At 40.4% G+C, this 16,582-nt stretch overlaps 1 protein-coding gene across 2 annotated transcripts in view; it reads right to left on the bottom strand.

Annotated features, from left to right (window-relative positions):
* Positions 1-16,582, bottom strand: part of MACROD2 (mono-ADP ribosylhydrolase 2) — a 756,429-nt gene that overhangs the window by 275,194 nt on the left and 464,653 nt on the right. For both annotated transcript variants that reach the window (XM_033142884.1, XM_033142885.1), the window contains exon 6: positions 14,551-14,672. In XM_033142884.1, the coding sequence (XP_032998775.1) occupies positions 14,551-14,672 (122 nt within the window). The remainder of the gene's footprint in view (positions 1-14,550; positions 14,673-16,582) is intronic.

Raw genomic sequence — 16,582 nt, 5'->3', positions numbered from 1 at the left:
GGCAGCACTCTTTATCTCAGTCTTTAAAACACAAAGCTGATACATCAAAAATAATACAAAGCATTTCAAAAATGTACTTTCACATAATGATAAAGCCTATTAAAAATGCCCATATATACAATCATTGAAACAAAATGTGATTTACTAGCTGTTAAATGTGAGGATGTGAAGGGAAAATTTAAAGACAACTGTATGAAAACCTATTTAAGAGTAATGACTTTTGTCAGCACACTCCCATTTTGTTTCTTGATGAAAAGACCTTTAGACGGACTATTAATAGTGCTGCTATTGTTTACTAATCATTGAACTAAGAGGAGCACTTAATCTTGATCCACTGCCTTTTAACTTTGAGGAAATATAAACCTTCCCCGTAACAAAAGACACTGAGATAAGGCTCAAAAAAACAGTTTCAGAACTGTGGAGTGAAGTCCTCTTAATGACCAGAGTTGTTTCTGTTTCACGATGCATGCCATCAACACATTTTTTGATGGAAGGCTGAGAGATGAATACTCAAGTGAAGAGCTTCCAGCTATTTTGTTTCTAAATCTTTCCTTTAATGATTGCACACACATGCAGGTAGTAAACAACACAATGGTCCTATTATGGATCTGAAGTCTAACAGCCATTTTTGGCTAAATGAACATAGGAGCAATTCTGCTGAATTCCGTGGATCTTCTCACTTCCCACATGTTCAGGAATTTGTGGGAAAGGCTTTGAATTTCCCAGGCAGATTGTGTATCACCAACCATTTTTCTCATCTCATTATTTCTCCCCTCCTCATATTCAGGATACTTAATCATACAGAATTAACAACACTGAGACTTCACTCCTAAACTTTTGAATCAACCTATTAGCTTGCAGGACTAGGCACATTCTGAATTTTGAGAGCATGCTGGGAGGGCAGCAGTCACAAAATGGCTGCCACGGAGTGTGGCATCATACAAAATTAGAGAGAGAACCACCCCTGACAACCTTATGCTGACCACAGGAAGTCAGCTAACACTGCCAAAGATCTTGATTCACTGCAATTAAATGGTGGGGGAAATGTAATTCTGCAAACTGCACAGGGATACATTTTCCATGTGTTCATATGTTATGTAAGATCTAGTGGGGAAGGTGTGACATTGATTCCATTTAGAAGAAAACCCTTTGTATAATCTTTTCTGGTTCTTCTCAGCCAACCCCACTCTGATCTTTTCATCCATAAAATTGGCAGGGCTCAGAAACACAAAACTGCTATGGCTTGCTCTCTAGGGACAGAAAGACTTGTTAAGAGATTTCTCATTTCTTTCATAATTTTCTTCAAGCCTTATTCAGCAGCTCTCAAAGGGTACTGCGATCTCAAAATGTTGAACTATACTGTAGCAAAGGATAGTGCTTAAAGGAGGACTTCATAGGGATTATTTGTAGCAAGGGATAGTGGGGATGAATGAGATAAAGATTATAAAGCACCCTGAATACTGAGAGTACTCAAGAAATTTATATAAAAAATACTAATAACACCAACACCATCATAATCCTAATAAGATCTATCATCTTCCCCATGGATAGAAATATGGGAAAGCTTAGCTGATTATATGTTGTGGTTTCCTCCTTGTAAAATCTAACAAATTTCTCTGCTTATGGAAAAAACTGGCCTTTTGACAATTTAGTTTAAGGCTCTCTACCATCTTTGGCACTACGGAGTAACCTCACAGTTAGAAAGATTCATTGCTCTCAGATGTTCGACACAGATGTGAAGAACAGACTGGAGGCAGTTTCTGGAAATGGTGCAGCTTTTCTATATTGCACAGTGTTTGGCATTTGGTTAGGAAACACCGTATGTCTCAAAAAAAGAGCACTAACTCATACAGACAGCAGCTCTACAGTTCTCTCTGCAGTTTGCTACTGATTTGAGTAGCTTACTCACATGGCCAGATGGGTCTGCCTGATAGAACAATGTCTTGAGTCAGCCACCCATTGCACACTACAGGTTTCCCTAATCCACTATTGGAATGTGAGGGATATAATGAGTTTCCCAAATGAAGCAGAACCCAGGAATTCCATCAATACCAAGAGTACACCAGTGATCCCCTAGATCTCACAAGAAACTCCTCCTAGCACCCAGATCTGCAGTGGTCATCAGTCTGGAGCCTCCAGACACAAGATCTTCTCTGTTTACTGAAGTAGAACACTTCCCAGATCTGTCCAGGCCCATGAGAATCCTGCATTGCCCAACCAAAGTGGTACTCAATCACCACCCTCACCAGAAATCTCAGACACTTGGAGGTGGACCCCGTCTTTTGTGACAACAGCAGCAAATGGAATTTGTTGCCAAGGAGTGTGGTGGAGTCTCCTTCTTTGGAGGTCTTTAAGTGGAGGCTTGACAGCCATCTGTCAGGAATGCTTTGATCGTGTTTCCTGCTTGGCAGGGGGTTGGACTGGATGGCCTTTGTGGTCTCTTCCAACTCTATGATTCTATGAAATAACAGCAGTAGTGCTGCAGTTTGCACCTAGTTACTTCTATTGGAAGTCTTGGAGTTGACATTTTAATTTCTCACAATGCCCCTTCTGTAGCAACTTTTCAGAGCACTGCAGGGAATAAAAATGGCAGTGTAGTACTGGGAGCTTGCAAGGCACCAGGGCAGATAACAGCAGAAGCCCCTGCCAGAGGGCTGGGGCCCCAACAGTTCTCCAGGCATGCCAGGTGTTGATGCCAAGCCTGTGCTTAAATTGAAATCCCGAGCTCATTTATGCACACTTAAACCTACTGACTGCACTGAGACTCATAACTGTTTAGTTTCTCCACACTATCAAATATTCATATTTTGCTTTTAGCTACTGATGAGGTTTATTAACTAGGTGGAATAAATTAGTCTAGCAGCCGGATTCAAAGAGGGCTCTAATTAATGAGTTAGAGTAACCTCAAAGCTAGAGAAATCTAATTGCTTTAAAATGTCAGACACATCTTTGGGGGGTCATTATCAGGGTGAAGGTAGATGATAACAAGTGTGGCAGTTTTACTGTGCCATACGATGCTTAACATGTTCAGGTGTCCACTCAGAAAACAAAATAACTTGTGTAAAGAAATCTAGCATGTAGAACAGTGGTTCACTTTTTGACCTCCCCCCTAATTTTCAGTTTAGCTTAAAAAATTGGGGGGGGGGGGTGTATGCACTTAAATTATGTAGCAATTTCCCTAATTTTCAAGGTAAGTCATGCCCATAAATAAAAAAAAATATCATAATCTTGCTTAATTAGCTGCAAGCCAGAACAGGAAAAATTTCGAGGGAGAGAGAGGACCCATCAATAAGAAAAACTCATTCTTCCTCCCAGCCTCCCAACTGTCCAACACTGAATGAAGCAGCACTATATTTGCTTAATTCCATTTATGAATTGTTTCCCATAAAATACTTTTTTCACAATAAAAATATTAGGAATTGAAATTCTCTTCGCAGATGAAATTAGTTCTTACTGTTTTTATAGATGTAAGTCATTTTTTTAAAAAAAATAAATGGTTATAAATGTATTTATTATGTATGAAATTGTGCATTTTTTTATTCTAACACAGATACAAGATTGGATAAAAATGTCCACTAAAAGGGGACAATTTCATGTATTATCACAGAGGGAGCCAGTGCCATTTTTCTAGAAAAAGAGGTGCCAGAACTCACCATGAACACCTCCCTTGTTCTTCTATAATGGCAATGGCACCCATCTGAAAGGTGCTGGAACTGAGTTCCTGTGAGTTCTGTCTAAAAGAAGTCCTGAAGGGACCTAAACCAGGCTGTTTTAATGCAACCTGAAGAATCCAAGTGGCACCGAGAGAAAATCACATTGTGATATTCTGATCAGTTCCACGCATCAAGACATAAGCTCCTTCTCGCTCCTCGTTTTTATATCCCATAGTAAGAATTCAATTTTGCAAAGCATATAGAAGAATTATTCAGGAAAGCACAGGTTAGAAAGGTGGTCTATTTAGTCTTCAGCTCAGCCACACTGACATCCCCATGCTCACTTCTAGAGAGCAGATCTAGTTTAAAAATTGTGCACCAGACGTTGCCAACAATGGAAGTGTGAAATCCCCATCATGATAAACTAGGACTTAAATGTGCAGAAATGAAATAGGGTGCAGTCATATCTTACTATATATAAGGCAATTCTATACAGGCCAGAGAGTTAAGGGGGAAACCCAAACTATGAATATAGAAAAACAAAGACATTTTGAAACAGCCAACGCAATGAAATGTATGGTTGTGGAAAATCAACAAGCAAAAGCTTTTTCCTCTCAGATCACAAGACAACATATCTCAGGGACCTTGAAAGAGGTCCATATAATTAAATTCTTCTTTGTTAGTTCTGAGCACATTCTCCCCTCCAGAAAGTTTTTGAGTTTTTTATCGTAATGATTACTAGCAGAACATGAAAGAATAATTCAGACACTGTGAGGGCCACAGAGAATTGTTCTTAGGGTGTTTTTAGTTTCTTCCCCCTTCTTCAAAGAAAAGCTTATGTCAAAGTTGATTAATTTTTACTTGATTTGGCTGCAAAATATGGTCCTCGTAATCACCAGTAATTTTATTAGAATTGGCCAAGTTATATCAGGGAGCGGAAGTGGCTTTTTTGTGTCTTTCAGTTGCCCTTCCAAGTGTTCCTACTTACTGTATGACATTACATATGGTGCATAAAAGTATAGTAAAACTTCATTTGGGTTTTCACATTATTATTGTCATGGCCCACAACATGGGGACTGTGTGGTGCATGGCAGCAGACTCAGATGAGATTTGGGCTACGTCCATGGGGGAGAAATGCCAGGGGGAGTACCTCATTCAGGGTCCCCCCCAGGGGAAGACACAAATCTCCCTCTTTTCGCTACAGTACCTTTGCCTCTCCAGACTCAAAGAAACCAAAGCCTCTGAAAAAGGCAAGAGCCCTTTAACCTGTGAGCCATCTCCTTCAGGAAGGTGGAGCCTACTACACTACAGGTCTGGTCAACCTACAAAAGGTTTCAGATGGGTCTAGCAATGTCTTTTGAAGCTGCTCTAGCAAAAACTCTTGGAACTGTCCTAGGTCCTGTATTCTGTCTGCATGACCTCGGCTCTTCACTATATACTACTGTACCTGGTTTGCCTCTAGACTTATGTACCCCACAGAACAGGCCTATGAGTTCTCATGTAGCTTCAAGGGTGTGTTGCATGAACAGAAAGCATTTCCTTGCACACGGCAGCACCACTGAATTGTTCCAACATCCCCACCTTGGTACAACCCTCCATGTCCCATTGCACACTTTTCAAGGGGGTTCCCTCACTCTCCTCTAGAGCCATTCCACTGTATGCACTAGATTTAAATTTAAATCCAGAGGAAATACAGATTAACACAAAATATTGTGAATACAAGCTGCACATTCTTCCCCCTCCCAATATATTGTTCTTCCTTTTGAATAGAGTTAGTTGCTAAAAAGAGAGATCCATCTTTCCAAGACAGCAATCATTCCATCTCATAACTCTTTTGGCCACTTGTGAGAGCCAGTGTGGTGTAGTGATTAAGAGTGGTAGACTCGTAATCTGGTGAACCGGGTTCGCGTCTCCACTCCTCCACATGCAGCTGCTGTGTGACCTTGGGCTAGTCACACTTCTCTGAAGTCTCTCAGCCCCACTCACCTCACAGAGTGTTTGTTGTGGGGCAGGAAAGGAAAGAAGAATGTTAGCCGCTCTGAGACTCCTTCAGGTAGTGATGAAGTGGGATATCAAATCCAAACTCTTCTGCTCTCGTTCCAGAACACACAATGATAAAAAATAATAATCTCTGAGTAAACCCAACAATAAATCTTCTCCTTTCTGAATATGCTTAGTAGGTCAAACTTCCTATGGGTTCTTTTTTGCCCTCTTAAAGTTCAGGGGTTTCAAATGAGCTGCTGGGGAAATAAACTGTGGAAGAGAACACAACCATTAGTCCCCAAGAACCCTAACTGGTATTTTACAGTTACAGGTGGGTAGCCGTGTTGGTCTGCCATAGTCGAAACAAAATAGGAAATTCTTTCCAGTAGCACCTTAGAGACCAACTGAGTTTGTTCTTGGTATGAGCTTTCGTGTGCATGCACACTTCTTCAGATACACTGAAACAGAAGTCACCAGATCCTTAAATATAGTGAGGGAGTGGGGAGGGGTATTACTCAGAAGGATGGTGGGAATGGGTGATCAGCTGATAGGTGTGGAAAACCTCTTAAGGGCTGCAATTAGTCTTGCAGGGAAAGGCAAGGGGTGTTTTACAGAACAGCAACAAGTGACAGAATACAGAGTATTCTTCATTTTAGAACAGGAAGGGTTATTTAGCTTATGGGGAAAGAGCCGAAAGTTTATTTAGGCCTGTAACTTTAGTGAGTCTCTTTGTAACCTTCCCAAAGCTAGAGAAACTATAGTGAAGGATTAGGAAAATTGTAAAGCAGATCCATTTTCAAGGTACGCAAAATGGTCAGACTTTTCCACCTGAAGCTTCTTCACGTACTTCAACTATGCTTGCAGCCATGATAATAATAATAATAATACGTATAATTCCGTTTCAAAACACACAAACCACCTTTGTTTTCTGCATGTGACCATTTCCCTGTTTTTTCTAGCACCCCCACAGCTGAAAGGAAGGCTCCGCTTTCACCCCAAGAAATGAAACAACATATCTTCTGGTAGTAGTATTTATATTAGTCTGCCTATGGGCAGCTTTTCCTTCTGTCACTGTTGCAGGAGGAGTTGGTGACAAAGAGAAAGTGGGCAGTTCCCTTCACATTTTCTTCTTTCCATCCTTGCAGTGAAAGGGGAGAAGAAAGCATATTCTCATCTATTTCCTGGCCACATTTCTTGAAAAGTTAAGTTGTCCAATTTAGGCTGCTTGCTTTTTGTTTCAGCATCTGAGGTAAACCGAAGTAAAACTCGTTTAAGATAGGCTTGATGTTGCTTCTTGATGCACACTCTGGAAGCCAGCTTAGATTCCTTTGAAAAGTGGTTTCTTCCCACCCACCCCTTGTCACACACACACACACCACACACCTTTAATTTACACTTTCTTCCCCCAAACAGGTGCCCTCCAAATGCTGGAGCTTGTACTACAGAGGGTCTGCAGGGCACCAAGTTGGGGAAGGCTGATTTGCACTAGCTCTGATTTTAAATCTCAGACCTGAGTTTTGTTTTGAAAACAAACAAAAAATGCATCAGTCACTGATAACATTGCAGGAAAACCTTTCTGCATTTGAGATCTAGCTGGCAAGGGTTTATAGAAACAATTCAATTTCACTAAGCAACCCATTTCAGTTAAATGAAATACATAGCATTTTTCTTCATAGAAAGGATGGCAAATGCAAAGAAAAAAAAGTGCTCAGAGTTGGAAGTTTACGCAAACAGATCAGAAATGGGAAACAAGATGCACAAGTGATATGCTCTTGCTTGCAGCTGAAGCTCAAACATCTCCGTGTATTTTGTACATGTTCCTTCAGATATTCAGACACATGGAACCAAGTCACAACCTAAGACAGCTTCTTAAGCACAAATCAGACAATTGGTCCATCTAGTTGAGTATTAACACATTTAGTTGAAGCAGCTCTCCAGGTTTGAGACAGGAATCTTCCCCTTGCACCACCTGTAATACCTGGAGAAGCCAGAGATTTAACCTTTGGTCTGCAAAGCAGATGCTCTACCACTGAGGTACAGCTCTTTATCCCTTTTCCCCCTTTCCCTTCTTCCTTTTTTAATAAACAAACATATCCACCTTCTGTCCTAGTTGCACCATCCCTAGTCTTTCTTTCTCAGCCTGCTGATGTTTAAATAAAGATAGGTTCACAAAGATGCAACTAATGTTCAGATGTTCTTTCCTCTAAAGGCAATTTGCCATGCAGTGGATGCTCTGAGAACTCTTCTCCTTGGGTGTGAAAGACAATATTCTTTTCTTACGGTTCATGAAAGCATTATTTGCAAAGATATGTCATCCTAATATATAGTGGCAGGCGATTTAAAAAAAAAAGGGGTAACTAAGAAAGCACAGTACCTATTTTTTGTCAACGTGTCAAAGTATTTTAAAAGGAATATATACTTATAGTACTCGGTGGGTTTTCAAATTGAAATAAACAAGCAATAAAAGTACATTCCAGTCTTGCTGCACTTACATGCACACAGTATGATCTGAAAGTCTCTCTCTCTGTGTTATACTAGTAATATAACTCCTGCCCAGTTTCACATTTCCTGGAGGCTCCAGTCATATGTTAAGACAAAGCTTTACTTGTGGGTGCTTTTCTAAACTATTTCTTTTTGGGGCATTTAAATAAAAACTACTTTTGTTTACAGTTTGCAACTTGCAAAATACAAAAGTGCATTAGATGTCCTGTGGGGAGAGTGAAGTAATTTCAAAAAGGTATTTTAATGAAGTTCAAAACACTAATTTTTGGTCCAATAGAGTTAGGAAATTCATAGCTTAATACAGAAGTTTTCAACCTTTTTGAGTCCATGGCTCCCTTAACCAACTACATTCTTTCTGTGGCTTCCCTGTGGGGCTCAAAAGCAGTGGCGTAGGAAGGTGGGGCGTTGAAAGCGGCATGCCCCCTGTTCCAGCCGGTTCCAACCTGGAGGGGGGGTGACACTCGGCACCACCACACACACCCCCCACAACTCCCAAGCCACTGCCCGGCACCACTTCCATGCGGTGGCTGCTTGTGTGCTGCAGCCTTACGACTTGCCGCACAGACGGGGTGCCGCTCGCGCCCGGTTGCGCAGTCCGTCCCAGATGCCGGGCGCAAGCAACCGCAGCTCAGACACGCTGAGGCAGCCTGTCTGTGCGGCTGCTTGCGCCCGGCAGCCCGGACGGACTGCACTCCATAGCGTGCATGCGTCGTGATGTCATGACGCACACGCGCTACCGAGTGGCACCCCACCCCGGGGGGTGCCCCTGCGTTTGCCGCTCCAGGCGGCAAAGCGGCTCCATATGCCACTGCTCAGAAGCCCAGTTATGTCACCCCTTGCCTGCAGAGCTGGCAGCCTCTCAACCTCTTTTGAACACGCTCCCTTCTAGAGTGTTCCCTCAGCCTCCTTTCCTCTCCCGCTCCTTGGGAGTTCTCCGGGCAGCTGCTGCCACTGTCCCTAGTCTTTGAGCTGCCCCCCAACACTCAAAAAAGAGATCCCATGTAAGTAGCAGACATTTGTTTACCAGCAAAGCATCAGCTGAACATTCACTGGCTTGTTCGACAGATTCGAGAGCTCTCTTGGCTACAATGGGAGTCTATGGCAACATAAGACATTAGAATATATAATACTATTGACTGACTCAAAGACCTTGCTTCTTATGTAGCAGCATGAGCATTTTTTTGTAATGCAGATCATGGTTTCGTAGTCCCAATTTGTTGCACTATTACTAATGCAAAATCCCATGCTCAAGTTATATTAGCTAGTAGATTCCATAGACATGCCGGTGTCAGGGATCTATGCCATTTTGGTACCACATTTATCCTAGTGGAACCATTAAACTGGTGCAACAACATGGACCAAGAGCCAATAATTGGATTTTAGGGTTGCGGCCCTCAGATCTCCATCTCACTCTTAGTGATGGCATAATGTTATGCCAGCAAAGAGAAGTTGCTTCCGCTGAACTAAATGTAAAGTCCCATAATGGAGGATTGGATACCAACCAACTTGCATCACAAACAATGGGGTTTCATAATTCTGTTTTCATATCTAGAGAATGTAAGAGTGCACAACTGGGAATTATGGTATAAAGGTCCTCTGTACAAACATAATAGGAAAGACATATTGTTATTGTCTATCTTTTTAGAACCCTCATAAATATTCCATCTCAAGGCATCAAAGAAAACTCACTGTCAGGAACCTCAACTCCACTGCTATAGTTCTAATATTATTTTGTTCATCACAATTCCTACCCCTACCCCTACCCCACCCACCCCCAAACCCCAACCAAACCTGGATATTATTCTACCAGCTGCTACAGTGTCATCAGATATAAACATATTGCAGCAGTGTTAATTGCAACTGTCACCACTGCTAAAACCTCACAATTGCTGATATCAGAAATGGGGTTATCCCCCCAACAAATATTTAAGGGGAAGACTGAGATATTAGGACTGCAATTCTGAATCAACCTAATAGCAAGTAGGTCCTATGGGGCTCACTGGGACTTCCAAATAAATGTGCTGGGGATCGGGCTGCAAGATGAATATTTTAGAATGCAAGATCAATGAGAATATGGATAATGATCTAACATGTCTCCATGCAAATACTCCCAAGAGCTGGTGAATGTGAAGCTGAGGCTGCTCCCTTCAAAGTGAATCTCATGAAGGATGGATGGAAGTTTCCATCAAAAAAGTCAGGTGACAGAATAAAGCCGACTTGTAGGCTTTTTAGATTAGAAACTCATTACTATGGCAACGTTCTCAGCTGAGGAATTGTATAAGAAAATATAATTTACTTGACAGTTCCAAAATGTAATTCTAGACTACAAGGGAATTAAAATGTAAGAATGCAGACTCATTTGAGGGGCAAACAATTGAGGTGGCAAACGAATATAGTGAAGGACCCTGTCACCATACGCCACCCCATTTTCAGCTGGCTTAATAATTGCAAAGCATCACAGAGAGATTATACAATGCTCAGTACAAATATTAAAATTTCAAGCTAGTGTTTTAATGAACATTAAGGTAGAAACTATCTGCAGGAACACAGAACACACCAGAAATTATCTTAATGTGGTCTTTACACAAACAAAAAAGGAACCCAACTTAAAACCCTATCAGTTATGCTGTCAGCAGCTATTAAGTGGTTGTAGCTATCATTCCTTCTTTGTTGATGATGGTGAAGGAAGAACATAACTATCCTGTTTTTCCTGCTCTCTGCTTAATATCAAGATCTATTTATATGTAATGTGAGACATGGGTAAAGTCCTTAACCATACAAGGCATCCTTGGCAAACCTTGTGCCCTAAAACAGCCATCCAACCCAGCCAGCACAACAGAAATTTTAGATCTCTAAATAGGCGTGTAAAAGGAGAGTGATTTATAAAAGAACACATTTTGACTTGCATGTGTAACTTGCATCTTACTTGAATGCATCTGACTTGCATGCATTGGGGGAAATACGTTTTTCAGAAAGGGGTCACTTGTCTTCATAGAATCATAGAGTTGGAAGGAACCATAAGGTCCCTAGTCTTTTACCCAATGTGGGGCTAAAAAACCACAACCCTGACTTTAAGAGTCTCATTCTCTAACAACTGAGTTAGGCATGTGCTTAAGTTTCTCTCCTTGTGGTCCAGAGGAACCCAGGATGCTGAATTACAAATTACTGCATCCAATATGGTGAAGACCAGGCTTAGATTTTTTATTTTTTATTTTAGTATCGTATATTGTGCAAAAGACTGACAGTTTTTCACAGCTCAGTTATTTTCTGTGTATAAAACTTTTCTATTTTCATAACAGTCTTGACAAATGCCTGCCTTGTGGACGAAAGAGAGACAATGCTAACTTTATATTCTGTTTTCATTGTGAATTTTAGATAATCCTTTTGTTTCATGTTCAGCCCTTGTTGTCTGCATCCTTCTTAAATTTTCAGTTTAACGATACCTCAGGCTTCAGTTGACACATCGGCTTGAGCACCCGTCAACCACATGCAGGGGCTGAAAGGAGGAATACAGGAAAGGAAGCCTTGATGTACTAAGAAGTTTCTCTATATTAGCACTGGTTCAGGGGACCATATGAACTTCATCAAGTACAGCAGATGTGTAGGATTCCAACAAAGAGAGAGAGAGAGAGAGAGAGAGAGAGAGAGAGAGAGAGAGAGAGCAGATAATATCTCACTCACTCAATGAATTCTAAAACCATGCTAAATGCAATAGGCCAGTGAACATATCCATAATAGCAGTGAACATATTCATAATGTTGTCTTCTCAACTAAAGTTATTGCCTCAGTTACATGGCAGAATTCCACATAGTCCTTGGAGGTTGTTCGCAAATATCAGATGAATTTGTTTTGCCAGCTGGTATTGCTTCTTCATTGAATGAATTCAGATGGATGGCCAACTAGGCAATTTATCATTTAAAGATTCATAAACTACTGTTCCTTCCAAAGCTATCTCTCAGTTTACAAAGTAAAAAGTAAAATCTCACAAAAACTTAGGGCAATATAAACACAGCTACAGCAAATATAAAAGAAATCTTTAAATTAGAGCTCTCTAATTTCCCCTTCTGGTTTCTCTTCTGGACAGATGCACAAACCCCTGTAGGTGCAAACACTGGATGCAACAGATCAAAAGAATGAAGTTGCTACTTAAAGAGGATGCCATCTAATGGGCAGGAGGGGAGAAGACCTGAGGGTCAATCAACGGTATTTTGCTACCTTAGGCAAATAGTTCCCGCAAGAAGCCAACTTATAGAAAACCAAGGCCAGCCAACATATTTTGGCACCTAAGATGAAAATAAAAAGAGCCTCTCCCACATCCTGGCAGTAAAATTACAATAATAGTACATTTAAATAACTATTTGATGCCTTTTCATGACTCCCCCAAATCAGCTGCCTTACTCAGCCTAGTGGCAAGGTTGCCGTTGACCTGATCCCTGGTCCTTTAGCCTGTTCTATACACATGTCAAGGCATGTATGCACCTGTATCCATTACCCATTTTTCCTCACTATTAGTGGAACATGGGAAGCTGCCTTTATACTGAGTCAAACCAATATCTTGCCATTGTCTATGCTGTTGTCTATAGGCAACGAATCTCTCCCTGCCCTACCCGGAAATGCTGGGAATTGAATATGGAATCTTTCGCATGCAAAGTTTAAGCTGTACAGCTAAGCTATGACCTTTCTATGTAGCGGACAGCAGGGAAGCTAAAGGGAGCACCCTCTCCAGTTGTGGGTACTGCAGTTTTAAGAAGGATGACGACGTACACAAATTGTTACAAAGATGGTCAGGGATATGTAAAACAAATGCTATGAGAAAGGTTGAAGGGACAGGTCATAGTAAACCTGGAGAAGACTGAGTATAATAGCACTCTTCAAATACCTGAAGGGCTGTCACATGGAAGAGGGCCAAGCCCTGCTGTTCTAAAGGGTGGGAGTAGATCTAATGAGAGAGTAGATTTCAGCTGAACATTAGAAGAATCTTCTTAACTGTAGGGGATGTTCAACTGTATAACCAACTACACTGGGGGTGTGGGGGTGTGATGGGTTCTGCTCTACTGGAGAGGCTGAATCACCAACTGTCAGGGATGCTCAAACTTTGGATTCTCTGAATCTAGCAGGGGACTGAGCTAGGCCACATTCAGACCATGCATGTAAAGCACTACCATATCACTTTACGCATTCATGGCTTCCCCTGAAGAATTCTGGGAGCTGTAGTTTGTTGAAAATTCTGGGAGTTGTTAGGAAGCCTCTGGCGCCCCTCACAGAGCTACAATTCTCAGAGTTCCCCGTGAAGAGGCATTGATTGTTAAACCACTCTGGAAACTGTAGAAGTCAGTGTAGAAAAGCTTGGATATCTACTGCAACATGGGGATAATAGAGAATGGTGTGGGCTTTTCTGTTTGGTGTTTTTGCAGAAATCAAGTTTGCTCATTAACACCGAGAAAGTGCTGGGTCACATGGATGCTTACAGGAGAAATATACTGAAAATGTGTGCATTATTCTAGGTTACCAAACACAGAATCTGTGCAACAGTTGAACATTGTGTCGCTATCCAAGAATAACCTGCTTGTCAAAAACATTCATCAGAAGCTGGTGATGGGGCACATAAAAAATAATATTACAGCTAATGCCCTCAATATAAATATATATATACAGAAACATTTTGTTGATCAGAATAATTACATATAATCCTTTTATCTGGAATCATGTGCGAACAAACAGTGCAATCCAATATATGTTTGCTCAGATGTAAGCCCTATTGAATTAGTAGGATTTACTCCCTCTCAAGTGTACAGAATTGTAGCCTTAGACAGTGTAGTAAGAGGAATGGTTTTATATAAAACATTGGTTCTGAGTCTGAAGAAAACAATTGACATTAATAATGAAATCCGGAGGTCGGAGTTAATTCTCTGATTGTGAGTAGTTGTTTTATCTTTGTTTTAAATACAATTTTAAATAGAAAGAAAGAAAGAAAGAATCTTTAAAGACATATAATGTTAGTGTCCATCACAATAGCTTGTGGTAGCTAATAAAAACAGCAACAGGATAATGTAGTGGCTTACACAAAAACAGGGATAGTACCAAACAGAACTAGCTAGAAATCACAAGAGCAAGTAAGGGATGCTTCACATATGAACAGAAAAGAACATGCTTGAGTAGGATTTTTAAATAAAGAGTTAATGAACCCAAGATTTCAGCAGCATATATGTTTAGGTCTGGATTTTTAGCAGGGCAGTGTGTTGAATGTCATGGCGTTTCAAATGTTCTTATTTATTTTACATGCAATATTCTTGCATTAATTCCTACAATGCCACTTATAGCAAATATTGACTGTTTTCAAGATTTGTGGGAGGTTGTCAATGCATCATTCCTGAAGACAAACAACAAATGATAAATATTGTAAAGTACTTACAATAGATCTGATGAGGTTCTCTTTGGCCAATTTCAGGGAGGACTTATAGCAATTTGCCAAGTCTTCCTTATGGCTATCACTAATATGTCCTCGTGCTATAGGGCCCACAGTATGAATGACATCTGCAAGAATAATAAAAAATCAAGTTAATGTTATCAGATCTTCAATAGGATCATCCAAAATGTCAAAAGATGATCTTCTAAATCTATACAGCTAAGGCAGAAGACACTGATACAGCACAGAAAACAAATAAATGATAGCTATAAAGGCAACATTTAACTCAATACATTGAAGTTAAAACAGAACTCAGGAACAATGCAAGGGTGAGGCTGTCTTTTTTATGTCCCCGAATTAGCAGACAGTGCTTACTGAAACATTTAAGCTATGGCATAATAATCAACTTTCTATTTCATCATCTTGCTCATTTATCTGGACCTTCCTTGTACTGACTGGCTTTTACATGTGCAAATCCTGATATTCTTCTTTGCTTCCCTAACATTCCTGTGCCCAGTTCATATGTTACTGTGGTGGCATGGCTGACACCTGTAAAATGCTTTCGCCCTCCCCTGCCCGAACACAGCTCCACTACCTTGGTAAAGTTCAGACTGTTAGATACGTGTGATTTGCCCTAATCACATTGGTACTTCCCTGTCTCCCATCAGAACATGCATGCCAGAGGTGAAATTGGTAATTAAGATTTCACACAATGCAGTTTTCCAGGTGTTATCATCAAACCAATGTGGAGTCAGTCCAAGGGTATACAAGGAGGAATGTTTTGTGCCTGTCATGGTGCCAGAGGAATATTTCTATTGGGTCTGACGTTGGTGACCTAGAACATACCTACAAAAAGCAAATATGCTTTCCAACCACAGCCTCTCTCATCTTCAATCCCAGTATCATTAACTATATTTTCAGTGGGTACTTCCTCTCCCTGTCTTGTTCTACAAGTGTGTACCAGCAGTCATATTTTTAGATGATTTTTCACTATTATCAACCTTAAAAAAATACCCAACAACTTTCAATTTTTACAACATGGCTACCATGAAAACTTACCCCCTAGCACTATAGAGTATTCTCAGGCTCTCCCAAGCCTGCCAGACTGAAACCACATTTAAATTCTTGAATTTTCTTTGTAGATCAACAAATGTTAAGATTCAATTGACTGCCAATGAGCAACTCTCACTAGGGAATTCATATTGTCAGTAAATTCTGTGTGCTTGGCACAAACCAGATTTACACGGCTAAACTTTCTAACTGCTGTAAAAATCACACTGAGAAGCACAAAAAATGAGACATATCAACCTTTCCTTTTTAATCATAGTTATTTCTTCTAGTTATAGGAACAAAACTGCATCATTTGGTTTCATTATTACATCTACACTACTTAACAGCAGAGCCTGTTAAAATTGTTTCCAAAAACTGAAATCTGAAGTTGACACTTAACACTTGGCAGGTGACAAGAAGGATGACAACTAGTGATCAAAACAGGGACATTGGCTTTACCCTTCAGCTAGGCTAAGCATTATATTCCATGTGTATTTTATGCAGCACAATAATAAACTCAGAACAGTTGCTGGTGGAATAAACATGGAAATGCACAGGGAGAAATATCTGTTTTCGCATTTCATTCTGGAAACCCTTTCATTACAGCTGTTTACAGTATTTGACCATAACAGCTTGCTTAGTGAACTGTGTAAAACCAAATTTCTATGCATGTGATTTTTTTGATTTTTTTTATGGTTACAGCCCCCCTCAATGCCTAACACAGAGAAGCTTCATTTTATTAATTCTGCTAAATGCTTGAATATACCATACAAGTAGGCTACAGCAGTAGGGTCTTCTCATCAGCATTAAGTACTCAACACCACAACGCACTGCAACAGACAAGCTTGACATTTTATTGGTGCACTAGACCAGCAAAAGTAATACATCATTCATAATTAACAGTGTCCAAACACTCCATTAATATGCACACATTACATGGTGGCTTCAGAGCTTCAAACAAGCCTACTAATTACTAAACATTTGCACT

This window comes from Lacerta agilis, chromosome 3 (genome assembly GCF_009819535.1).
Source record: "Lacerta agilis isolate rLacAgi1 chromosome 3, rLacAgi1.pri, whole genome shotgun sequence".
Classification (NCBI taxonomy): Eukaryota; Metazoa; Chordata; class Lepidosauria; order Squamata; family Lacertidae; genus Lacerta; species Lacerta agilis.
This window is presented reverse-complemented; position numbering and strand designations above follow the sequence as displayed.